A 25,845-nucleotide genomic window follows, 5' to 3' on the forward strand; every position below is an offset into this window, starting at 1 on the left:
GTTGTCACCAGTAGCTCTGGGAGCATGGAGTCCCTTACCAACTGCATGGCGTTCCGAACTCGGCACAATTTGGATTTCAACATCGTTGAATGCTACGATAAGTGAGTATGTGTCTGCAGTACTTTGTTTTCACACGTAGGACTGAAACGATCGTGGTAATTATTTCCTCGATGGCTTAGCTGATATCGTAACGATCGGCTTATCGGCTTAGCAACATATTATCACTCCACAGTGTACGCATAACACTACCATGGTTATCTAGTTCGACCGGATCAGTTGTTTGAGATTGGAATATGGGATTACGTGATTAGGAGTTGTTCACTTTTGTGGCAGCTCGTGTGAGTCTCCTGGGTATAGGGCGTCATGTACTTGGAGGGAAAGAGGAAATATCACGAGTGATCATTAGCCACCACTAGCCAACCGTGCTGTGAGGCTGATGATCATGTGTGCGTGAAACTCAGCTACAGCAATGCTGTTTCACCTTATGCTATCATTTTTCTTTCAACTGCCAGGACCAACTGCCCCTGCCCGGTCGAGATTCAGGCCGGCGAGTTTCTCAGTGCGACCTGGCAAACAGGTCTGCAGGTTAGATGGATGAATCAATCCTTGGCAGTAAGATTGGCAAGTATAGAACGTGGCATTGAGTTAGAATCAGTACGCCGAGTGAGAACGCGTCTCTCCTGGATGAGGACGACGAGTCATTCTACGGTGATGCCCCCTGAGTACGTAGATAGCGAGAGTGATAGTGGCGATGACGGCCACAGCGATCCATGCGCGCCGGCGGTGGAGAAGCGTCCGCTCCTCCCGTCTGGCAGCGACGAAGACAAGAGTTACAATGACTTGAGGCAGGACCAGCCGCATGTCCAGGAAGCCCCAATTGCCGCAGCGATTGTGGACTGGCTGTCCATGGAATATGGCTGCCCTAGTGACAATCACTTTGCTGCGCTTGCCAAGGACCTCTTGAAACATGGTGTCATGTCGCTCCACCATTCGAAACGCCGCACTCGCCAATGTTGCAGCCTGCTCTTCGAATAACACATACTGGCTACCTCAGTGACCGCGGGATTCGCAGACACCCCAACAACTATGATGCTGCATACATAACAAAGTTTGACCCGCATCAGAGTGCATTATACAATAAGGAGAATTCAAGGAACTTGAAAGGCTGATGTCGATGCGAAACGCTGCCAGATGGTAGTTGACATACCATAAGACATTTTTCGAATAAAAAGTAAATTTCCAAAATTTCTCCCCTAGCTAAGGCCCATTTACTGCGATCATGGCTTATACTTGTAATAATTACAGTAGATTCGTACGCCCAAGAACATGGCGCCCAAGAACGTCCAGGCTGGAAATCTAAGAACGCCCCAGCCTGGATTTAAGAACGAACACCAAGATTTTTAAGAACGCGACATTTTTTGGTATTGCACGTTTCTGTATCTTGTCCGAGTACACGAAAAACAAGTCCGCAACCACATAACTCTTGTCGGGTCCTCGCGAAAACATCACCCAGTGCAGCGCTACATACTACACGTGCATGTAAAGTGTACAACCGGTACATGTAGCGCAAAGTGCATTGTACATGAGCGTCACGGGTCACGTTGAACGCGAAGATCGCGAAATAAGAACGTAGCCTGGGGCGCTGAAAAATAAGAACTTTGCTAGGCTGGCCCTCTGAAACCGCGTTCTTGGGCGTACGAGTCTACTGTATGTTTGTGACGCTTTCCTTTTGTCTTCCAGCAAGCAGGAGGTGTTCACCGGCTACCCTTCGACGTTTCTCATCGGCCAGAGCCTGTACCATCTGATTCACCCCGAAGATGCCAAGCAACTGGAACAGAAACACAGAACACGTTAGTCACACACACACACGCACGCACACACATATAATGTGTCCTTGAAAGAAAGCACCATGCATGCGGACTTAATAGAGAAATGTCAGTAGGTGAATCGTAAATGATTCGAGGGTATTGACCCGTTGCGCTTAAAGGGGAAGTTAAGCCTGAAATCAAATTTGCACCAATTGGAGTCTTAGGGGTGCTGAGTCGCATGGTCTTGGTCCGAGGAAGCTGAGACGCTCCCTTTCACCTTTTATTCCCAATCGAACTCGCCATTTGCACCAATAATGGGTGACTGCGCCCTACTAGATGGGGATTTGTATGCAAAATCTCACTAAAAGTGCTGTCGTTCTTATAAAAGCACGGATGACCGCGATCAGCCCCTTTGTTGTAGTCTTTTGGACGCTGAGTCGACTGGTTTTGGTCCGAGAAGGCTGCGATGCCACGTTCGGCCCGTATTCACTATTGAACATGGTTGAATAAGCGGTCACGTGCTAATGCGTACCCCTGTCACCTGGTCACTGTGCCTGCAGGCTACAACTTTCACACAAAGGTTCAACTCAAAGGTTCAAAAGGTTCAACTCGAGTGACAGGGACACGCTCAAACAGGCTTTGATTTTACACTTAAAACTTCCCCTTTAACATAAATTCATTATACGAGTCAGAACAACAGAGACCAATATATTTCTCGTGGCTCTGAGTTTCATGATACGTGGTTTGCACAGGAAAACCAAATCCTTCCATTGCACACGGTATATTGGTGAGCCACTAATACGCCACTGATGAGCCAAGTGAGTGACTGACAAAGCATCCTACCCATTGCTCGCTGCCGACGTTTCGGCGAATGAAACTTCATGCTACACGCAGTTTGATATTGCACTACAGGGGCGTCGGAAGGTATTTTAGTTTGGTACGGTCAGCCATCTGAAGTACAATTTACTCGTCGGGGAGTGGTGGCTGAGCCGATAATTTTGGAATTTTAGATTCCAGATCAGTGTATTTTGTTGATTCATGGGGTATCTGGGGCAAAAAAAGTGGTACGGTCCATACCGTAGTGACCGTACCGTGTGCGACGCCCCTGTACTAGTACTTCCACTGGGACGCGCAACGTGCAATATAGGATGTACTGTTAGTTTATTTTCCGGAATATTCGCTGCCCTTTCAACACTTGTATTTCACCCGACAAAGTCAGTGAGGCTTACACTGCGATGGTCAAACGAATGCCGATATACAGGGTGCATGTGATTGTCGGTATTGCGTGACACAAGATCTGGGTGAGCACCATGGTCCACTTGAACTATGTGTTCTTGTACACTTTCGATATCCTGTACTTGCTGTGGGGAACAATATTGTGTATTGTGCTCAGTCTTGCACCTGATCATTATCATTTACATGTACTTGCATGTGGGGTTTTTTTAAATAATTTTTTTCATGAATTTTGGGCCGTGTTGGTGCACGGCGCGGCATAATTGTTAAGTCTGCTCACTGTGTTGTCCTTGCAGTGGTGAACGATGGCGATGAGGACAGCATCACCATGTACCTGCGCTACATGCTGCCCAACTCCAACAACCTGTGGGTGCAGATGGTGGCGAATCTGGCCAGATCGGGAAAGACCTCTCGCCCGATGTACATCACTGCCACCAACTTTGTCGTGGGGTGAGTTGATATCTCCCTCCCCCTATTCCGTTAGACCTCACCATGTGCTTTGCTCTTGTACGTCAGTTTGGATCGAAACATGCTATCCCTGCAGAGAGCTGCATGGTTCCTGTAGAGAGTTTGGCACTGTAGAGAGGTAGAGAGGTGGTCACAGTACAGAGGTGGTCCCTTTAGAAAGGTGTTCCCTGTGGAGAGTTGCTCCCCGTGGAGAGAAGAGGAGGTATCAATGGAATGGTGTTCGTTGCAGAAAGTGGTGTCTGTGGAAAGGTAGTCATTGCAGAGAGGTGGTCGCCGTACAGAGGTGGTCCTTGCAGAGAGGTGGTCCCAGTACAGAGGTGGTCACTGTACAGAGGTGTGCATTTTCATGTTCATGTGTGTGTGTATATGTGTGTGAATGTCTTTGCTGTGCACAGAAACGTCAAACAAGACCAGTGGCATAATCTGAGCACTGAGCTATCCAATCATCAGGCGTTGGCTGCAGGCACTCAAAGCAGCAGTAGCCTGGCCAGTAATGCTGATGAGAGTGAATCACCTGCCCAAGTCGGCGGCGCCACTCTCGACTTGAGCCGGGCTTTAGTTGGTTCTAGCGAGAACCTTGCACTACCAGAGTCTCATCCACGCGCTACAATATCCCACTTGAGCAGAGTCCCGTCGGAGCAGCAACTGCACGCCGTTCACACACAGCAACAGCAGCAGCGGCCATCGGAGTTCCGCAGCCTGCTGGAGTCGAATCCCGGCAACCCCGGGGACCTTGTGTACCAAAGCTACCTGAGCTCCACCAACGCCGCCACAGACTCAGAGCTTGATAGGCAATCTGATGCTAATCCCCCGGCTGCCAAACGACCCAGGAAGGAATCCAACGCTTCCTCCCTTGGCCACCTGCACACTTCGCTGAGATCCAGTCTGAATGTCAATTCGGGAGATCTTGTATCACCCGACTCGGTTTTCTCCCCGGAGGTCTTCTCCGAGCTCTCGTCACAAGCGCAGGCGTCGTTGTTGGCACTTGCACGTCCTGCTAGCATGACTGTGCAATCACCCATGCTGCCCTCTCCAGTCGGTGCTGCAAGACCAGTATTGGTAGCGCAATCCCCGCGGGAATCCAACGTAACTGGCCTGTCATTCGCACAAGCCATGCCAAGACCACCTGCAGCAGCAGCAGAAGCAGCGGCCGCAGCTTTCAACGCTGCCTTGGCACGTCAGCTACAGACTCCCGCTGCCGCCGCGACCATCTCCACCATGGCCACTTGCATTTCTGCACCGTCTGCCGCCGCTACTGCTGGCACTGTGGGATCAGCCGGAGCAGGGCTTCTTAGCAGCCCGCATTTCAGCAGAAGCATGCTAGTCCCAGCACCAGCCATGTCAACTCACTTGATCCCATCACCTATAGCTGTAGCCGGCCTGACCACAGATGCTATTCTGGCCTCTGGCATTCCGACATCTGCTACATCCGGCTCATCGCTTCCTGGTGCTGCGGAATCTGGCACCTTTACCCATCTGCTGAGCAGCCTGGAAAGGCCACACGAGGATTGGCAATCCGACATGTAACGACGCCACTATTGTTCTTGGTCTGCCTGGCTGATTGCAGTCATAGACGTCAGCAGCACAGCTCGTGTAGCACCTGCACACCCATTGTTGTGTTGTTGTCTTGTCTTGTCTCCCCTTCTTCCGTAGGTAACAACAAAACACGTAGTCCGTCAGAATGAAGAATACCTGAAACTTGCCAGTCTCGTTGCTACTCAGTCTTGTTATATAACGTTCGCATTCCGAGCAACGATGCAGTGTGCTTGTCGTAGACTTCCCCTTGCAGTTCTTCTGTTTCGAACTGTTTACTGTCTGCTTTGCACAAACTCGTCGTGGTCGGCTGAGCTACCTAACTAACTGTACATCATGTGGTACACTGGTTCACTGTATGGTCATGATACTTCCTGTCTCTTCGTTGATACCCATCCCCAGTCACAGTCTGGTTGATGGTAAGTCACATATATAACTGACTTTGATTCTTCACTGATACGCCATGGCCTGATGACCCAATATAGAGGTTGGCTTTTTTTCTCTTTGAGTTTGAGTGTAATTGCAGCGTGTTGTAGATGTGATTATTATGAGTGTTCCTGAATACAGTGTACAATCATCATAAGGAGATGCAGTTTTGACTTTGTTTTGAGTGATGCAATATGCTCTTTGGTTTCTTTCGATACGTGCTGATCTGTTGGGCAATGTTTTTCATGCTGTGCTGAGTTTGTTGTTTGAAGATATTGGTCGCTTGCATTTGCATGCATTCTGATGCACATTCTCGCTTTGATCTGCGATATACAAGCACAAACATGTTATAAAAGTGTCATGCAAGTGATAGTAGTGGTTGGGCTCTCGTCGATTCAAATTCGTTATTTGTCGTGCTAATGCGAGTTGAATAATGCAAATATAGAAAACATTTCACACCTCTGGACGGTATTTGCGCAGACGCTGGAATGCATTCAATCGCTATTGGCTCAAATGCACGGTTTGGCTAGAACTCATGCTATTTTCCTCGTGCATGTGGCTATTGTTCTTAGCTAAACAATATAGCCACATCCGCGGGCGAATAACGTTGAACTGGCTCACGAGTTCAGCCCCAGTTTTCAACTTCTTGCAATCCATTGATGATAGCATGATGAACATCATTACAGTCGTCCCTCTCTAATCCGGCACCTTTTGCAGCGGCATTTTCTGCTGGATAAACAAGGGTGCTGGATTATCCTGTCCCTCCAGGAAATCGCGATTCCACGGATGCAACAAATTTCGCGATTTTGGTCCAAACCCGCGATTTTCCGCGTTTTTTGTTGTTTTCTGCACTATATCTCTCGTTTTTATGCACTTTTCACGCAGTTCTTTCCATGATTCTATTATTATTATTATTATTAAATTTTTGATAGGATTCTGTAGGTTATTTGCACAGTACGACTCCCGAGTAGATATACATGTACGATGCAACAAATTTCGTGATTTGGTCCAAATCCTCAATTTTCTGCAAATAATTCCGCGAATTCCTGGCAAGTTCTGCATCATTCCGCACTTTTCGTCGAATTTTTGTTACTTTCTGCCGCAATTTCTTGCGCAAGTTTTCGAGAGTTTTTTCCGCAAATTCCCGCAGGGACAGATTATCAAATCCTGTCCTCCAACCCGGCCCACCTACTAACATACATGTTTGTGTCGTACGACAAAACGCAGGGATTTTCCGTGTCAATCCAAGTACTTTGTGGAGTGCATGTCTATCTATGCAGTGCATAGGATATTCCCATGCAAGTGTATGTTACGTGTGTAGAATGCTCCCTGATAAGTAGTTCATGCACTGACCCAACTGTGCTCCGGTACGGTATGTGGTGTACAACTGCTGGATTAGAAAACCGAAGTATGTGCAGTTGAGCGATTTGTTGCAGAAAATCGCTGCTAGGGGCGGAATTCAAGTGCCGGATTAAAGCGTACAAAATGAACTGAAAAAATCCGTTTTGCCAAAAAGTGAGCTGGTTTGGAAGGGTGCTGGATAAACAAGTGCCGGATTACAGAGGGACGACTGTATATTGGTCCTCCCCAGTTGTTTAGAAAATAGTTTCATAGAGAAAAGTAGGGTATTATAAATGTAGGCTTGCATGTACATGTACAATGTCATGTAGCTCTCTAGCTCTATAGCTCAACTCAGCAAGACTTCGATGCTTTAGTTTTAGCAGATTCAAAAAATATATTCTTTGGAAAACATTGAATTGGGGTGAATAAGTGACGTCCTGCTAGACTAGTGTGGACAGTAGTACCGGTAGGTGTACTGTATTATGAATTGCAAGAGTCCACGCGGCAGTAGCAAATCATCACACATCCCTCCTCTAGTCAAATGCTTTGTCAGTGTTCACTTGACTTCACTGTGATAGGTGCAACAAGTCACTCTGCGCTCCCCTGATCAGACCTGTCGACGAAGCACTGTTCAACGTCGCGACATCATGTTGTTGCTATCCACCATGTCTGCTCACGCCAATGATCCCGCTGTGCCACGACATAGGACAATGGTAAGTCCAGTGTTTGTGGGCGGGTGCAGGGAGACTAGGTGCTTTCCAGGCGTGGACGTGTGCCGGGAAAGTATAGATAAACATCTGAACACTATAAGCCGAGAAGCATGTTTCGCTAAGCGTAGAATCATCAGCTTCTCAAGTTCTGTGCCACTGAGACATGGCCAATTCCTGGCAACCATGTCTATGATCTGAGGGGAGACAGCAAACGAACAGAGAACAGCATAGGAATAGTGATTAAGGGCTATGATCTGTAACCCCCTCCCCCACCTTTTCTCTCTCTCTCTCTCCCTCTCCCTTTCTTTCTCCCCTCTATAATTATACTCTGACAAGACCAGACCAATGGTGTACTAGTAAACTGGATGCTAGGGGGACATGAGCAAGGGTGTGTGGGGACACTCACCACAGTCACAAAACATTCCGATGCCACACTCAGTGTGAATGCAGCAGTACATGAGGTTGGAGAGCATGGATGTTTGTTGCTAGCGTGGCCAAGGGCATCCGGAGTAGAGAGGGTGTTCCGCACTTCTTTCCACACCATTCTCCCTATGCAGAGGCCAGCCTGTCACAAACGATCCTACCTGCGCCACTCAGATGATTACTGATGGCAGCGTGTGTGTCATAGGTATGCCCTGGACGGGTGGTTGTCATTTAATGTACCTTTGTATAGCTGTATAAGAAAGTATTCTTTCTAGACCAAAGAGTGGTATATTTGATTAATAAAGATAGAAATATGCACGATACTTCTCGTCTGGAGAAGTATCGTAAATATTTCTATCTTTATTTATCACAAAGGCACACAATGAAAACCTTGGCAAATTAATTCCGTTGTGACTCAGAGTTTCATGGCTGAACCAATCATCAGACAACTGTGTATCTTTATTTATCAAATATACCACTCTTTGGTCTAGAAAGCATACTTTTTTGATATTACAATGAGAGTGGATAATCAACGGCTTGTCCACCAACTCTTCTGACTTTATTTATTTTATTATTTATTTATTTCTGCACCTCGTGGCATGTCAAGACAGCCAATTGAATTGAGGAGAGGGTGAGACCAACCACGGAAGAAGAGAAAAAAAAAGAAAATTAAGAGCACGTACACAAAGTGGGAAGGGATTAGCAACTTACAAAGCAATGGGATGCTCAGCGAGCTATGCAGCGGAAGTGGTGACTGTGACTTTGTTTACTGGGAGATACTGAAGTGCTGTCTGACGAGGGTACGGAATTTGGGCATATCTGGAGCTTGTCTAACACTGGGAGGCAGTTGGAGCCACGTGGAGTAGGAGGAAAAGAAAGGGGAATTTACGAATAGGGTAGACCTAGCTAGGGGGAGACGAACGCAGCTTCGGGTGGTGCCACCTGAATTGAACCAATTAAGGGACTGTAAATGAGCAGGGTGCTGGTCAAGGAAAATTGAATGCGCCAGGGTGCACTTGGAAGCATCAAGGTAATGTTGCAGAGTGGTAGTGGATGCAGCAGCATACAAGTCTAGATTTGAGGTATAACGATCAGTACGGAATATGATTCGCAGTATACGGCGATGGAGAACTTCTAATTTACCTATGTGGGTTTTGTTAATGGTGGACCAGGCAGGGAAGCCGTACGTGAAGAGGGGAAGAATGTATGATTTATAAAAATTAATCCGGCAATTTTTGGGCAAATGGGACAAGTGACTTTGGTGTTTGTATAGCTGTGCTGAGCTGCAATGTGAGTGCTGGGATGAATTATATTTTTGGTTTGCTGGTATGCCGCTGGCACTATAAAGCTAGATAATTATTAATTGACCGGTGGGAGAAGTACAAAGCCTGTGATCTACTGGCAAAACACACACATACACACACACACACACACACACACACACACACACACACATACAAACACACACACACACACACACACACACACACACACACGTGTATAGACACACATGGACCGTGCAACTCACACGGATACACACACACACACACATACACTCATGTGTACACATTCATACACACAAACACACACACACACTGTACTGTACTGTACTTGTTGCTCACTACCAAATACTGGTCACGTGAGTCCCCCCGGGAGAGGGGAGAGAGACTCAAAAGGAATCTTGGAAAGATGACTCAATTGGTTATTGAACCGCCCAACGGCCGACACCCCCTGAAATCCCCAAAACTCTGGGTGGACTTGAAAATGATCCCACTTATGGGCTCTCCACACCTCAGTAAGTGGGTGAGGACAAGGTGCAGAAAAAGGATTTACGGCATCAGGTATCCGCCCCGGGATCCAACTGCGGTTACCCCTGCCCCCAGTGAAGGTAATAGAGAGGTTCTGCATAACGAAAATTCGAACGAAGTTTCGCGACAGGCCTTGCGAAAATGTGTACGAATTTTTGCACGAACTTTGTGTTCTGCACATTTTCGTAGTTTGTATGCGCCAAATGCACGTACGCCATGACCCAATCTCACGAAACTTCCTACGAAAGTTCATTTCACGTTCCCTGCAAGTTTCGCGTCCAAAGTTGCGAAAGTTCGTGCGAAGTTTCTCACTTCGTGACGTAGAGCGAAAGTTCGTACACATTTTCGTTTTGCAGAACCTCTCTAATATTTGCTACTAGTGCGAGTGGCTAAATCAGAGTGGATCTGATAAAAGCTTCACTAGCACCATTGATTACACAAGAGTTAATCTAGCCAGAAGCAGTCCATGTTTAACAGGTATGTATACTTCAAATAGAAAGTATACGAACCCTGGAACCAACAAAGGTGGCAGGTACAACATTACACCTTCAAGCAGCCGAGCCTGTCGGCAACAGACCCAACACAATCAGGCATAAGTGTACCTACCAACCGAACTAGCTGGCACACGCATACACACACACACACACACACACACACACACACATACACACACACACACACACACACACACACACACAAAATGACACACATACACACGCACACACACAAAATGACACACATACACACGCACACATGCAACAATTCCAATACAACGCTTCATTGGCAAGGAGCTTCGTTTCCGTGCACATACCCCAGCATCAGATAGCGTTGGCAGAGTCGGGATTTCTTCACGGACACCTTGCGCATGGCGTCCAGGAAAGCATGTCCGTCGGCGTTCTCGGCTTTCCGCGTCCACAGCATCATCACGGCTCTGAAGAAAGAGCAGCGGTAGGACGTGGCCTCGTTGCGTGCCGCAGTCTCGCCAGACGGATATCCCACCGTTTCCAGGATGATGTTGGCCAGTCTGCGCTGCTCGCCCAGCTCCAGCATACCTTCCAGCTGCTCGTAGACCTCATCCAGTCTGTGTGCAGGCGCAAGCGAGAAGTTGATATCACTGCAGTATGTACATGTTGATCACATGAAAACAGTCCAATTGGCAACAGAAAGTGACGGAAGGAGAAATTTTATGCGGCTTGGTCCTCTTCTGGAACTTAAATTTCATCATAGAAGCACTGACATGGAGATTAGGCTGATAAACCAGGGGAAAGAGATATACGTGTAACTCGCTCACTGACTTGCCAGTTTGAGCACTCTGGCAAGGTACGTTCAGGCCTGGTTTAAATCTGGCTTTGGAAATTTTATTTTCATTTCTAAAGCTTTCTCGTTACTCCGAGTTTCATGTTCAAAAACACTCATCAGCCGTTTTTTGAAACACGAAACTCGGAGTAACGAGAAAGCTTTTTGGTCTCTGTTGTTCTGCCTTGTGTAGTACGCTCTGCCCTTGTTAGAGTATTGAGCACTATTTGCAGCAAGGACTTCAGACACTTTGTTTTTCATTTCTATCATTTCTACCAGGCTCATTTTGTCTTTGCTGCGCTGATGAGTCCACAAAGGACGAAACAGTTCTGTCCGCAGATTGAGCATGTGACTAATTATACATAGACAGGCAGACAGACAGACAGACAGAGATACAAACAGACAGACAGACAGACAGACAGACAGACAGACAGACAGACAGACAGACAGACAGACAAACAAGACGATATTGTCACCAACCATCCAGCAAGAGTGGAGCCTTCTTGGACAGGCACAGTAGTGAGACCAGTTGTTCCTGCTTCTGCTGCTGACGCTGATGATGATACGAACCCCTCACCAACTGCGTCTGATATTTGAACTGCAGGATCAGTGAAACGCATGAATATGGATAGATATGCTTCAATTGGCGAACATACAAGGATATAATTATGATTGCCTGCTCTCTCTATCTCTCTCTCACATACACACACACACACGCACTCAGACATGTTCACCGCGGAAGCGATGATAGCGAACAGCTATGGGGCATAGCAAGTCACTTGTGCTGGAATTACACCATTAAAATAGCTTGCAAGGCTGATGAATTGACCACCACTAATTTTAGCCTGGTCTCTCTCACACATATATACGCACACACACCTGGCTTCAAAGGAGGGGGGGGGGGCGGCACCACACCCCTGTGAAAACGTGGCACCCCACTAGCCATTTATCGATTTTTGTGTTTTCAGGCAATAGGGCTTGAAAGTGATGACGTCAAACACGGCCAGGGAGTAGTAAGTTGACATCAGATTTCTATTTTGGATCCACTAAGGTGTGACTTTGCTATTGCCTCAGTATGTGGGTGCATAGCAACCCACTCATTTCGTATGCAGGGGTGACTTTTACTTCGCCACCAGTTGTAACCCCGCCCCCAGTAGCTAAATCAGTCAGTTTCACTGGTTACATCACCTTGCTGTGAGTAAGACGGCTTGAAATGTGCTTGGATCCATACAAAAACTGGATCCAATTTTTGAATTTTTGAAATTGTTGCTATGCTGTGACGTAGCACTTTCAAGCCCTATTCAACGAAAATGCAGTCGATAGTCACCAACAGAGGGGTCACAAAGGCATACGTGTCCTTGTGAGGGGTGATTTCGAGGGTTTCCTCCGGTATTAAAGTTTCATTTTGTATGCCAAGACGTTTTGGAAAATGGAAAAAATGGGTTACAGGTAATTGTTTCCCCTTCCCGCCGCCCCTGCTATTGTGACCTTGTTAGAACCCTGCACGCGCACACACACACACACACACACACACACACACACACACACACACACACACACACACACACACACACACACACACACACACATACAGACCGTGACACTAAAAAGCCAACGAACCCTCGAACACACTAAAATCCCCTGGAATCGCAGCATCTGGATGACCATAAACGTTGAATGACCCTGGAATAGGCGACCACCTCTACACTAAGACCACATTTTGAAGATCAGAGCGGTCGTCTTAGACAGGTTTCACTGTACAGCAAAACCCGTCAAGGCGACCACTCGGATAAGGCGACCACCTGTCCTAGAAGCCCATTGAAACCACGACCAAGGGATGTTATTTCCAGTCTAATGACCCTGGATAAGGAGACCACCTGGTTCCAGAGACCATGTTTTGAAGGTCCCTTGTGCAGTCGGCTTAGACAGGTTCACTGTATTGTGAAAATAATTGTATTTTTTTAGTATACAATCATGTCCTGTACCTGCCATTATGTGCTGAACATGGTCCCCGAGTGGTCCGTTGAGTCTTTCATCAGCTACCCTTCCAAACCCGGATTCGTGCAGGGCGTTGAACAAAGCGCCCACGTTGTGGCTATCACAAGCCTGCAGCCACTTGCTGAGCATCTTGCGACATCGCTGGGTGTTCCTGCTTTCCTCTGCGAACGCATCAATGTCGTAGTGCTTGAAGTATCGCTCGCTGCTTGTCTCGCTGCAGGTCAGCATGCGTGCGAGGTCATCCCACCTTGCCGCCACAATCCGAACCAGGTCCTGCACGAGGGCGCTGTCGATGTTGAGCCTGTGCCACCAGTAGACGCGCACCACCTCTCCCGACGCCCTGTGCATGACCCAGGGCGCGTGAACACCGTGATCAGCACCACTCCCACCCTGACTGGCATTACGTCCTCCACTCATGCTAGCTGTGGCTCCTTGCACTTGTAATCCGCTGACCAGCGTGAGTTTAGCTTAGCCTGGCGGTTTCCCCGATACGACCGAACTACTACATGCACAGTCGCTACTGGTCTACACAGTGACTTGATGATCTGCTCAAAAATTAATACTAGTTGCTTTAAAAGAAATTGAGGGAAAGAAACTATCGTCGCACGGTTATCTACAATGTGAGTATGACTTATTTACTCTGTACTTGTTCTTTTGAAAAGACTAAGTCATTGCAAGAATCATTCTGTTTCTTGTAGATACGGCATCACTTGTGATTCAATGAAGCAGCCTGACTCCCGGCCTGAGCTGAGGCTAAGCTAAGCCTAGCGCCGGGGTCTTTTTTTGCTAAAAAAAAACAGTGCTGTTTTGTTTTTGTTCCAATGAACCAAACACATTGCGTATGACAGCATGCATGACAGTCGGTGAGTGTCACTGACTCAGTGACTGTGATTCCAGTGTGAAGTAGTTCGTTGGTGTCGTGTATTAGTGCTGTACAGTCTACCACCATGGTCTACGTCTACCTGGTCTACAGACTGTGCCTTTTGCCAAGTTTTGGACGAGCTGTTTTGAAGGTACCGTATTTCCGCAAATAAAAGGCCGTCCTCGTATACAACGCCTTCCTCGTATACAAGGCCGGGGCAGGGGGCGATTGAAAAAATAAAAGACCGTCTCCGATTAGAAGACCGGGCCTACTAAATGAGTCATTGTTCTTGTGTTAAAAATAGAAGACCGTGCTCAAACTGTGGGAAAAAAATAGAAGACCGTGCTCAAACTGTGTAGAAGAAAATTGAAAAACGGGGGTAAAACTGTGTGGCGAGAAATAAAAGACCGGGGGTTAAACTGGGTTGAAAGAATAAAAGACCGTCCTCGAATACAAGACCGTCCTCGATTATAAGGCCGGGTTAGGACGAGGTTGAAAAAATAGTAGACCGGCCTACTATTTGTGGAAATACGGTATGTTGAACTATTTTTAAACTAGTTTACTTGTGATGCAACATGACATGTATACACTAGCTACATGTAGTGAGTCCCCTCACACTGTTTTCAATCATATACATGATTAAAAATATACTCAATCTGCGGACAGCATGCTGTTTCGTTCTTTGTGAACTGCACAGAGAAAATGAGGCCGAACCTGATAGTGTAATAGGTCGCCGAGTGGTATCAGGAGGCACACACAAGAAGACTGGTTAATATTATGTTCTTCGGCTCAATCTGCCTGAAGTTATGTATACAACTGCTCCGGCTCAATCTGCCTGGAGGGACTCTGAAAGGAATACAACTGCTCCGGCTCAATCTGCCAGGAGGGACTCTGTTCTGTTCTGAAGAAATGAGTAAAGCATGGCAGCTTTTATAGGGCGAAAAGGAAGGAGATCATCATAGAGTCTGCATGAGCCATGAGTCATGAAAAAGGGCAAAAGTCTGTTGTGTCAGTCCAAACAGAACTTGGGAAGGCATAGCAACAGTATCTAAATGTATAAGGATGAAAGAAGCAAACGGAACTTTGGAGGGGAACAGAGGCCAGGGAGGGCATTAGCAAATGGATGCAAACCGGATCTAGAAAGGGTCATGACTGTCCGCATGACCTCAGTCAGGGTCAGGGAGGTACAGTGTACTAGTACAACATGTGGGTGTTAGTTCTACATGACATTATAGGTGTGATGATCTAAACTAGCAAAGATATGTAGTATGCAATCCAGCAAGCGCAAGAGAAACACAAGTGGTGAGAAGTGATATAATTAGCTTTGCAGGCTTGTCAGCAAAGGAGTGACAAGAGTCATGCAGTGCATGTACGTGTACATGTGACATGATTAGAGGTCAGTAGATATAGATGTAGTAGTCAGCTACAGTTCAGTACTAGCAAGGCAGGGATACTACACCCTCCCTTCCTACAGATAATCACGCCCTCGTGATTTTTCAAAAGTATTAATGAAGGCTTGGTAGACTGATAATAAAGTAGGGACCCTGTGTGTATAATGTGTGGAGGACCTGTCTCTCTGTGGAGCGGGAAAAATTTCGGACGGTAAAAAAAGGATGTGTAAAATCGCGTCACTGTGGACGGTAACAGTTCTTCATTCGCGTCTCTCTGGGACGGTACAACGGGAAAAGTAGACTCGCGCATCATGTGGCGGTATATCATGTTACATGGACTGGTTATTTGAGTGCGTGCTTGCAGGGTATACAGTATTTTGGGTCTGAAACTGATTGCTTGGTCGTTACGGGGTGGACATGATCGGGATGGGTAACGAAAAGGCTAGGACACTTTGTGGTCAGACCGGGGAGAAAGCGGTTGTAGGGGAGCTTCAGTGCGGCGAAATGTTGAGTGATCTAGAACTGTGTACTGCATGTATCTGCACGTACATGAAGGTATATTATGGAGAGTTGTGAGTCCTAGGCTGTTGATCGAATGGTGGGACGGTGACTGGGAGTGGGATTGTCTATGGGATGGATTTGCTGAAGGGACGTGGAGGGCCTTGTGTATCGCGTGTAGTGTAGCAATCAAACTAAAGGTGAGAGATGTTAGCAGGGGAACAACTTTGGCAGCAGAACGAGTTAGTGAGAGGAATATGGCAGCAATGATCATGATCACAGAATGGAAACAATCACGGGATGGCGGAGCTTGCATGGTAGGGGTGGCATATGTACTCACGTTAGTAACAGGTGCATTTGAAAGGGTTGGCGATAGAGTTGCGATACAGCAAGTAGGGTGACATACCTGGGTTGAAGTGAAGATGGGTCGTGTCGCGCGAGGACGATAGCAATACGCTATGTCATGGCCAATTTTCTTGCAGGATCGGCAATAGGGACGGAGACGAAAGGGCCGACGTCGCTTGGGTCGTATATATACCGGTAGTACTACAGGGACATGCCGGAGGGCATGAGAGCTCGCTGGAGAAGTATGGTGATCCACTTTGCCGGAACGCGGGCGTCGCAGCGTCGATCTGCTGTTCGGATGGACTGGCGAACCGAGATTCTGCATCGTTCTCAGGTCGTCATGGGTTCAGAAACGCGGTGGGGGCCAATTAACGGTGCTTTCCGCTCATCGTTCGAGGCTGCCATCAATGTAACAGGTACTAACAACGAGAATGACGACAACGATTGACTAAGGATGGTAACAACATAACAAGACTGAAGTTGCGTAAACAGTAGATCTACAGGGACGAAATCGCGCACCGCTGCCACCAGTGTAATAGGTAGGTTCGAATCTTACAAAGGAACGTCGTTAACTTTAACCACCGCTGCCGCCAGTGTAATACAGATACTAGGTGGGTTCGAATCTAGCAATTATAAAATTGAACCACCGCTGCCACCAGTGTAATAGGTCGCAGCAATGAAAATAAAATTTCCAAAGCCAGATTTAAACCAGGCCCGAACCGGTACCTTGCCAGAATGCTCAAACTGACAAGTCAGTGAGCTCTGCGTAATGCAAACAGCAAAGGCACTACCCCACATGAGAGTGCTCAACTACTACAAGAGCAGGAGCGAAATATGATTTTAAAAATATACGATGAAAAATATCAATTGTGCACTCATAATCATGTATAAACAATTAAAATGAAACAATTCCAGAACGTTTTCGTGTGACCATCATCAGTGGAACATCGTCACATAGTAAGAATCACTAAAACAACCAGTTATATAGCTAGAGTAACATGAAAAGAAGCGTGAGAATGCAGCACAGCTAGCGGTTATGCATAGGCCTTGACGGATTATGCTAGCATAATTTTTCGCATAATTCCTACCAAAATCGAATAATCGCATAAGTCGAGGCAAATTGCATACGAATCGCATAAAATTGGAATAATCCGCCTGTTCGCATCAAATTCCATACAGTTGTCATGTTCTACAAGACAGTAGATGTACTAGGAAGTCGTAGGTTTACGACTCCCTTGATAACATGTCCAGTCCACTACAATCAGCGACGGTCGTAGCTAGGTCGGACGGTGCGTTGACCCCGTTGAACTTCTGCTACTACAGTACAACGCCCTCTACAAAAAAATTCCCCTGCTATTTTGCACAGAACCATCATAATACATAATACATTAGCAGCATATGTGAGCATAATGCGGCATAATATGATAACTTTTAGCATAAAAATAGCATAATTCTGCAATTTTTTCAGCAATGCGAAAAGCATAATTTCACGAAAATATTAGCATAATCCGTCAAGGCCTAGTTATGCATAACGCGTGTAGTGTGGACCTTTGCAGTCTACCATTCTCAGATACACTGCAAAGGTCCACACTACACGCGTTATGCATAACCGCTAGCTGTGCTGCATTCTCACGCTTCTTTTCATGTTACTCTAGCTATATAACTGGTTGTTTTAGTGATTCTTACTATGTGACGATGTTCCACTGATGATGGTCACACGAAAACGTTCTGGAATTGTTTCATTTTAATTGTTTATACATGATTATGAGTGCACAATTGATATTTTTCATTGCTATTTTACGACTGTTGTCTCCTCGTCGGTTATTTAAAAATATACGAAATAAAATATATATTATATATTTTATTTTCATTGCTATCAGGTTCGGCCTCAATTTCTCTGTGCAGTTCACAAAGAACGAAACAGCATGCTGTCCGCAGATTGAGTATATTTTTAATCATGTATATGATTGAAAACAGTGTGAGGGGACTCACTACATCTAGCTAGTGTATACATGTCATGTTGCATCACAAGTAAACTAGTTTAAAAATAGTTCAACATACCTTCAAAACAGCTCGTCCAAAACTTGGCAAAAGGCACAGTACAGGGGACTGAGTCTGTAGACTGTAGACCAGGTAGACGTAGACCATGGCATGGTGGTAGACTGTACAGCACTACACCAACGAACTACTTCACACTGGAATCACAGTCACTGAGTCAGTGACACTCACCGACTGTCATGCATGCTGTCATACGCAATGTGTTTGGTTCATTGGAACAAAAACAAAACAGCACTGTTTTTTTTAGCAAAAAAAAGACCCCGGCGCTAGGCTTAGCTTAGCCTCAGCTCAGGCCGGGAGTCAGGCTGCTTCATTGAATCACAAGTGATGCCGTATCTACAAGAAACAGAATGATTCTTGCAAGTACAAGTACATTGTAATGACATTGTGTTCTGAATCACTCATGCTGTATGAGTCTATGACTATACATGTACTACTACAGTAAACTTTTCTAATTGTCCGCAAACTCCAACGCAGCCATTTACACATTTAGAAAACTTCAATTTTCAACTCCAAACTCCAAAAACGGTCTCTTCACTGCGATTCAAATACTACATTACACGAAATTAAAAACTCAAATTTACATAACACCAAATTTTCGGGCCTGGCCCGGCCATCATCAGGGTAATGTTTCTACTAATGAATGAAATAATATGCTGATGAAGGGCCAGGCCCGAACATTTGGTGTACTGTAATTTTGAATTTGAATCGCAGTGAAGAGACTGTTTTTTTCGAATTCGGAGTTGAGAAGTGAAGTTTTCTAAACATGTACTAGAACACAAAAGAATCCAAGGACTTAGGTTGGCAAGAATCCATTACTAGACCTTGTGTTGACAAGACTTTGGATGTGCAATGACTTGTGTCCAAAAATTATCCAGATCTGCACCAAATATGATATACAGTCAAACCTCTTTAGGACGAACACCAAGGGACCGATGGTATTTGTTCGTAATAGCGGGAGTTCTTCTTATCCATATTTTATACCCAGTGAATACACAGTGATTTATCCAACGGAGCTATGAACACTAGTTCTTCTAAAGCGAAAGTTTGTCTTATCAGTGTTCTTCTTAAAACTAGGTTTCACTGTACTTTGAAGTATGATCCTGGAATTATTTCGCCGTGACAGACACCCATGCAGCAATTGTCATCAGCTGCACACTCTGGGTTTCATGTACTCTAAGTCTTGACTTGAGGCAAAGTAAGTTGAGCCACAATGACCTGGCAGAAAAGAGCGGATTATACCTAAGCCAATCAATCATATTCCTCAGTGGCCTCTGTAGGGACCTGCCTAAGCATGTTTTAGGGTGTCTAAGCCAGCTCAACCAGTGCAAACAAAAGGCTCCTAAGGGTTTAGGACAACCTGGAAACCTCAACAAAGCACACACTTGCATTTGAAGACAGTGTGTAACAGTACATTATGCACTCTTGCCAGTCTTGGTATGGCTAAACGTCTGTCTTTGAAGACATTAAAAAAAAAGGACTAAAGTGTGGGCCAGTCACTCCGTTGGTGACCTCCACAATGTGATCTTGTGTTGTAAGTACTTTCACACCGTGATTGATCTTTGTGGCTGGGCCAAAATCCATTGGGATGTTGCTGAAATTGACAGCCCCGCTACCACAGCCGAATACATTCAGTCGCATATCAAGCACCAGTTTGTACAGCTAGAGGATAACTTTACTAAATCTCAAATAGTAGATCGACAGACTGCCAGGGGCCCCATATGTGTTTCGATTCGGAGCGAAATCCTTGAAGATGTTTTGGACAATAGAAAATGTACTCATATGTACATGTGCCATACTTCCGTATTTCCGTACTTCCTGGTCTAAAGTGCCGAGTTCCTATTCTGGTCGGCGTGGTCGCTGCTTATGGTGATATTGATTGTGTGCTTCTCAATAATATATACATGTACATGTATTGCGCATCAGATGTAGCAGAAACTCTCTAGTGATCAGTATGTACATATACATTTGCTTCAGGCCATGGGTGGTATAAATTATAGAAAATACTCCTAAAAAAACAAAATAATAAAACAAGATGTGGTCATATGCCACGCGTATAAAACTTTGAGTGCTATCAATAGTGGCAGCTCCCAGGCATTCAATAAAAATGGAAAGACGTCCGTGCCATGATATAATAAATCATTCCGCTTTTTCAGCTAGGATAGTAAAGCAGCATCTTTTGCAGTGCTTCGATATTGAATATTTGTGGATAGGAGATGAATAGCGTGCTTAGCGCGAGTATGAAAGATTTCAAAGATAATGAGATAGAACTGAGTACACATTGCAGACAGGATGGAATGAGTTATTTGATGTTACTCCGAGTTTGACGTCAAAGGGCGACAATAATAACTTGTACTCTTGTATTCTTGATATGAACGAATATAAAATTCATGATAAAACTGTGATGTTTATCAGGGTTGGTGAAATCTTGCTCGAACGTGGTGAGGCCATCATTGTTGAGTTCGGACCTTGAAAGTGCAAAGGGACTATATCCCGCTTTGTGCAACACTAAGAACCAGGCATGACGGGATACACGCGGAGGGCACGTTGGTGTCGTTGCGAGGCTTGTTATCGCTTCAAATGAGGAACGCGCCGAACCAGGTGTGGTGATGGCCAGTCCAGATGTGTCGTTCTGTCTGGCCGGACTTAAGTATGCGTACGCTCAGCTTCTGGCCGGCCTTGAGACGGTAGACACCGGACGTGGCCGTGGACTGGGACGTGCCGACGCTAGCACCGCCGACCGCAGCGCGCCGATCGTCAATGTACACAAAGTGACGCACTCGATTGCCGCTCTCCTCCGAGTTCCACACCTGCGAATACACGTAGTAGTTGCCGGTGATCGGCACGATCAGCTGGCCGCGCGTGTAGCGGAAACCGCCCTCCATGTGGCTTTGTGCGTGGCTGGGATTCCAGATGTCAGCCGCTCCTGCAGGTGAGAGCAAGTAAACACAAGCAAGGGCAAGGTTTTATTAGAGCGACAGTTTCAAGCAAGCTGCCTAGCGACAAGGTGCCTGGCAACATGCTGCCTAGCAACAACCTGCCAAACTAATTCTCCCACCAGCAACTGCACCAGAAGTCAACCTGTCTGTTAAAGCACTAATTTATTCATTCTGTTTCATTTGAAATGCAACCGATCTCCATGGCAGCTCTAGTTCTGCACCCACACGGCTTGGAACTGATGCCCATTGTACATGATTGTACATGTACATTGTATGGTTACGTGACTGTGCTGTGGCCTATGCAGCTGGCCTAGTGCCAGAGTAGTGGTGAAGGATACAGACTCAGTGATGATCGCAAACTGTGTAAATGTATGATCACCCGGGTACAGATGTCTAGGAACATAGACATTGCTGGTGCCTAGGTAGCAGTAGTTTACAAATACATACAGACTCTGGAGCTCAAACATATGTACATGTACATGATTGTGTACACATTACCGTCAATGTCACAGTATGTGGCCGCTAGTATGGCTACCGAGGTGTGCTATACATGTAATTGTAGTATACTTCTCTATGGAGAGTGCGTGTGATGAATCCGATTTAATATCCATTGTTACATGACTGTACTTACCAGGGTGCGTTATGTCGGTGACCTTCTGTGCGCCACCTTCCAGATGAGCTGATGCTCTCCTAAGGCGATTCTCGATAGCTGCAAGAAACAGTGCGGAGTAAACAAACCATTAGGCCTATGTCATCTCAACAACAAACAACAACAACAACAACAACAACAACAACAACAACAACAACAACAACAACAACAACAACAACAACAACAACAACAACAACAACAACAACAACAACAACAACAACAACAACAACAACAACAACAACAACAACAACAACAACAACAACAACAACAACAACAACAACAACAACAACAACAACAACAACAACAACAACAACAACAACAACAACAACAACAACAACAACAACAGCAGCAGCAGCAACAACAACAATTCCCAAACTGCTATCCAATGGCGTACCTCTCACTCGGCTTGTGAGTGCATTCATGGCACGGAGCATTGGGTCTCCGGTGGTTGTCCGTGGCTGTGTTTCTGGTTTCCGTGGCTGTGTTTCTGGCCGGGTCGCGGCTCTTCTGGAGCACAATCCGTTGTTGCAACGCGGTGCGGACGAAGGGCATTTAGTGCATTGGCGACCAGCAGTGTAAGGTTGCTGTCCAACGAAGTTGCCACTAAGATGGGAAATTCAAACAAGAGACAAGTGCAGGAAGCTCAGTCGTAAGCAGTACCCTTACACTCACGTTCACGTCAAGTAACTCCAGTACCAGACTGAACGAAACGCAAATGTAGGATCTACTTCAGTAAGAAACGCTACAAACTACTTGGTGTTCAGCCACCCAGGTCACCCCACCAACTATCTTGTCGATTTAAGAGGTTAGAATGCCGATTATGATGACGTACATCACAAAATAGCATTTTGGTTATGCAGCCAATGCAAGATACTTGTTTGTTTTGTTACAACAGAGGTATTCGTGGCATGGTGGCATGGCGATTGTCTGCTACATAGAATGGACAACGATTACTTACGATGGTCCGTAATTGCAAGTGAGGTACAGTGCAGCTCTGTTCAACCAGCCACTCACTCGAGAACACCTGTACACGCCACAGCCGACTGCCTCCGATGTAGCCCAGACCATCTGCCGAAATGTGCACAATTTGAACACCAACCGTGATTAGACTCCTGAGCTAGAAACTGACAAGTACTGGATGGTATCTTCATTACAATGACAATGCCGGTACAGGTACATGGAGTGAGTGAGTGACCGTAATGTGAAGTCACTAACTTAGCTGTTTGTCCATGCAAGCATTGTGCTGGAGGCTTTTCTCGGGGTAATTACTTAGCACAAGTGGTGTTAGTGGTGTTGGCCAAACAAGCAATAAGTTGTGATAATAAGCAGGGATTAGTGAGCTAAACTGTAGAACACCAGGATTCAGCTGTGTCAGCTCAGAGTGAGAACAGTACCTATAAATAATTATTATACTGGGTTGTAAGGCGTAGCATTGTGTGCGCAGCATAAACTCAAAGTGTGCCCTTTCAAAACTAATAATTATTGTAATCTCCCTATGGCGTTATGTATACTTCAAAGGACGCAGCACACTCCGCTGGTTTTTCCACAGGCCTAGCCTAAATCAAGGAAGTTTCCGTTAGGAGGCACCAGACAACACTAAGCCCGTCTATGATGATATGAACTAAACTGGCTGAAAAACTGGAGAAAGCTGGTCACATGAATGAGAGGTGGTCTCTAAGACAGGTGGTCTCTAAAGAAAGGTGATATTGTATGAAGAAAGTATTTGCTGAACACAGGATCCACTATACCATACCTGTGTGTAGTGGCCACATATTTTGCCGGACTTGCACTGTCGGCTGTTGAAGTTGTAGTCCGCTCGCTCGTCGAAAAAGCCTTTCATGGCATTCTCAATCATGGAGTCTACATTGCTGATCGTATTCACAGCCAAGTTCTCTCCGATCTGAAAGTAAAAAGCGACAAGAAGGCCATGCAGAACACATCAGCTTAGTCCTTTTCTGCCGTTACTCGGAGTTTTTGTGCTAGGAAGCACTCATCAGACAGCATGAAAATGTGATTTACATATACATGTACATGCAGTTGCTGAGACGAGTCCTCCTTCTTCGTCTTCTTACCTGCCAGGTCCTGGTTCCCCCGACACCCTGGAACTGGCCGGTGCGCTGCGAGTTGTGTGCCCAGATGCAGCGCTGCGAGTAGGACTGCGCCACACGAGCTAGCCTGTCGTCCCAGCGCTGCAAAACACGGACAACAAGAAACAGAAGGGAAACAAGCACAGGAAAACCATTAGCCCGTTGATACTGTGTGGCGAAACAGCTTGCTGTCTACAGCATTGGGTACTGTCTGGAGTTTAAACAGGGGTGCAGATGAGTTTGGTGATTTCTTCAACTGGACATGTCCTCATCCTGTTTTGTTTACAACAGCCACTCGCAGCCTGTTCCCTGGCAGCTCAAGCACTGACAACATTCTCTCACTCTCAGGCTAAGTTTCTGTTGCAAACCCCTCGAATGGCTGCTATAAAAATTGTGAGAATTTATGGACTCTTGGTATACAGGCATCATCCACAGAATTACAAGTAGCATCAAATTAATTGTCTCTCAAGTGGCCGGGTCACGTGTGTGTAACAGTGTTACAGTGAGGGCCGTGGTGCTCGAAGAGAGCTCCGAAGAAAATGATCAGAGTCAAAGCATCTGTAGTAACTAGTGGCAGTAGTGGCAGTAGTGGCTTCAGCAGCTGACACTGATTACTAGTAGTAGTACATGAATATGATTGTGCTACTTCAGCGCTCCTTTCTGCATGTACATGTACATGTATATCCATTGGGGATCATTTCAGCGCAGCACGAAAGCTATCAAACAATATGCAAACAAACGATGCAACAATGTCAGTTTCCCTTCTTTCTGTAAGCCTATGAACCAGGCATACTATCACCGATTCTTGTTACATCCATTACCTGCCTTCCTACCACAGGTACGTCGGAGGCTGGAAGAGGATAAGAAACTTGACCAGCTAAAGCCCGCCTTATTCCTTCGCAGCATTTCGGAATTCAGTGTCATCTATCCTAGGCATAGGCACTGCACTAGCCTTTGTGTACTACTCTTAGCTTCTGCTCTTAGTCTTACCATTTCCAGCATGTTGGCTGCTCTGGGTGAGACCTGTCGCCGAAGGTCATTGTGGCGGCGTAAAAGGGTATCCTTCTGACGTGCCGAAAGTTGGCCCAAGGCTTCTCGCCACAGCACAGTCGATACAATGACAAAAGACAAGGCTAGCACAAAGAAACTTGCCATTTTGGAAAAGCTGATAACCCAGTGGAACGTATAATCAAAGTAGAAGAAAGACGAACAATGGAGAAAGAGGTTCTCGTCGAGACTGAGAGGAGACAACACTCTGCTCTGCCGCTGGCAATTTCTACCTTGTGATGGCGATGAAGGTGGCTTATATAGGCAAGGAGGAACATGGAAAATGTATTAATGTCGCAGCCCGGGTATACCATTTCCACTAGTTTTAGGGCTGGACGACACCCACTGCAATTGCGGTGTACTTCGGTCCGTACAGCGAGGGAAGTAGGCGGGGGAAGGGTATGCCCGATCACTCAATAGCCGTGCCTGTGATGTACATGTCCATGTACGTATTCCGACAATGTGATTGTGAGCTTTCACACTGTTTCAGTGTTTGCGTGAGAAATCGCGAACTGTGCGCCAAACGCTGTAATACTATGCTGGGAGGAAAACGTCAGAAGTCTAAGTTCGTGTCCAGACTGACAGGATTTTAAGAGTGGATGGAGCCTTCCCAAGTTCGAGTACTGCATGTATAGGTAGGTGATGCACGCGTGGAGTAAGTGGGGATTGAACTCGGACCAGACAAGCGCCTCTATTACTCTAACACCCGTAAGGCACAATCCTGTCACCTGCTGGAGCGGGCGAGCGCCACCCACCATTGTTTGAACGTCTTTCCCCGAGCGAGCCTCACCACTCTCTCTCTCTCTCTCTCTGCGGCCTTACATTCATTACTGCGGATGTCAGTAATGAGGCATTCGCTCGGTGGATACATGCGCGCAGGATCGCTGAGGAGTTTCCTGTGGAGTTTTTCTGTTTGCTTGAGCCT

At 46.2% G+C, this 25,845-nt stretch overlaps 3 protein-coding genes across 3 annotated transcripts in view; 1 reads left to right on the forward strand and 2 right to left on the reverse strand.

The window, feature by feature from the left end:
- Positions 1–5,932, forward strand: part of LOC135822640 (single-minded homolog 2-like) — a 13,846-nt gene extending 7,914 nt beyond the window's left edge. The window contains exons 9-12 of the mRNA XM_065335448.1: positions 1–101; positions 1,741–1,850; positions 3,338–3,491; positions 3,905–5,932. The exon at positions 1–101 is cut by the window's left edge and continues 102 nt beyond it. Coding sequence (XP_065191520.1) covers positions 1–101; positions 1,741–1,850; positions 3,338–3,491; positions 3,905–5,036 — 1,497 coding nt within the window. The 3' untranslated portion in view covers positions 5,037–5,932. The remainder of the gene's footprint in view (positions 102–1,740; positions 1,851–3,337; positions 3,492–3,904) is intronic.
- Positions 5,933–6,843: 911 nt separating this feature from the next.
- LOC135822647 (uncharacterized) lies at positions 6,844–13,817 on the reverse strand. Its single transcript, XM_065335456.1, has 4 exons — positions 13,032–13,817; positions 11,527–11,644; positions 10,562–10,864; positions 6,844–7,713 (listed from the first exon to the last, which is right to left on the reverse strand). Exons 1-4 carry the CDS (start codon positions 13,459–13,461, stop codon positions 7,707–7,709), a joined length of 858 nt encoding a protein of 285 aa, XP_065191528.1. The 5' UTR covers positions 13,462–13,817; the 3' UTR covers positions 6,844–7,706.
- Positions 13,818–20,068: 6,251 nt separating this feature from the next.
- LOC135822646 (peptidase inhibitor 16-like) lies at positions 20,069–25,145 on the reverse strand. The gene is made up of 7 exons (XM_065335455.1): positions 24,864–25,145; positions 23,859–23,975; positions 23,540–23,686; positions 22,745–22,854; positions 22,181–22,389; positions 21,769–21,846; positions 20,069–21,124 (listed from the first exon to the last, which is right to left on the reverse strand). The coding sequence occupies exons 1-7, from the start codon at positions 25,026–25,028 to the stop codon at positions 20,775–20,777; spliced, it is 1,176 nt and encodes a 391-aa protein (XP_065191527.1). The 5' UTR covers positions 25,029–25,145; the 3' UTR covers positions 20,069–20,774.
- Positions 25,146–25,845: the final 700 nt, after the last annotated feature.

This window comes from Sycon ciliatum, chromosome 8 (genome assembly GCF_964019385.1).
Source record: "Sycon ciliatum chromosome 8, ocSycCili1.1, whole genome shotgun sequence".
Taxonomy (NCBI): domain Eukaryota; kingdom Metazoa; phylum Porifera; class Calcarea; order Leucosolenida; family Sycettidae; genus Sycon; species Sycon ciliatum.

Excerpts from the sequence above, each read along its gene's own strand:
- LOC135822646 (XM_065335455.1), bottom strand. The coding sequence starts at position 25,028 with ATGGCAAGTTTCTTTGTGCTAGCCTTGTCTTTTGTCATTGTATCGACT. Across the intron at positions 23,976-24,863 it reads CAGCCAACATGCTGGAAATG|CGCTGGGACGACAGGCTAGC; the intron begins GTAAGACTAAGA and ends CGTGTTTTGCAG. Across the intron at positions 21,125-21,768 it reads CACCGACATAACGCACCCTG|GAGCGGCTGACATCTGGAAT; the intron begins GTAAGTACAGTC and ends TCTCACCTGCAG.
- LOC135822647 (XM_065335456.1), bottom strand. The coding sequence starts at position 13,461 with ATGAGTGGAGGACGTAATGCCAGTCAGGGTGGGAGTGGTGCTGATCAC. Across the intron at positions 11,645-13,031 it reads TGTTCAGCACATAATGGCAG|TTCAAATATCAGACGCAGTT; the intron begins GTACAGGACATG and ends CTGATCCTGCAG. Across the intron at positions 10,865-11,526 it reads GGCTCCACTCTTGCTGGATG|TGATATCAACTTCTCGCTTG; the intron begins GTTGGTGACAAT and ends TACATACTGCAG.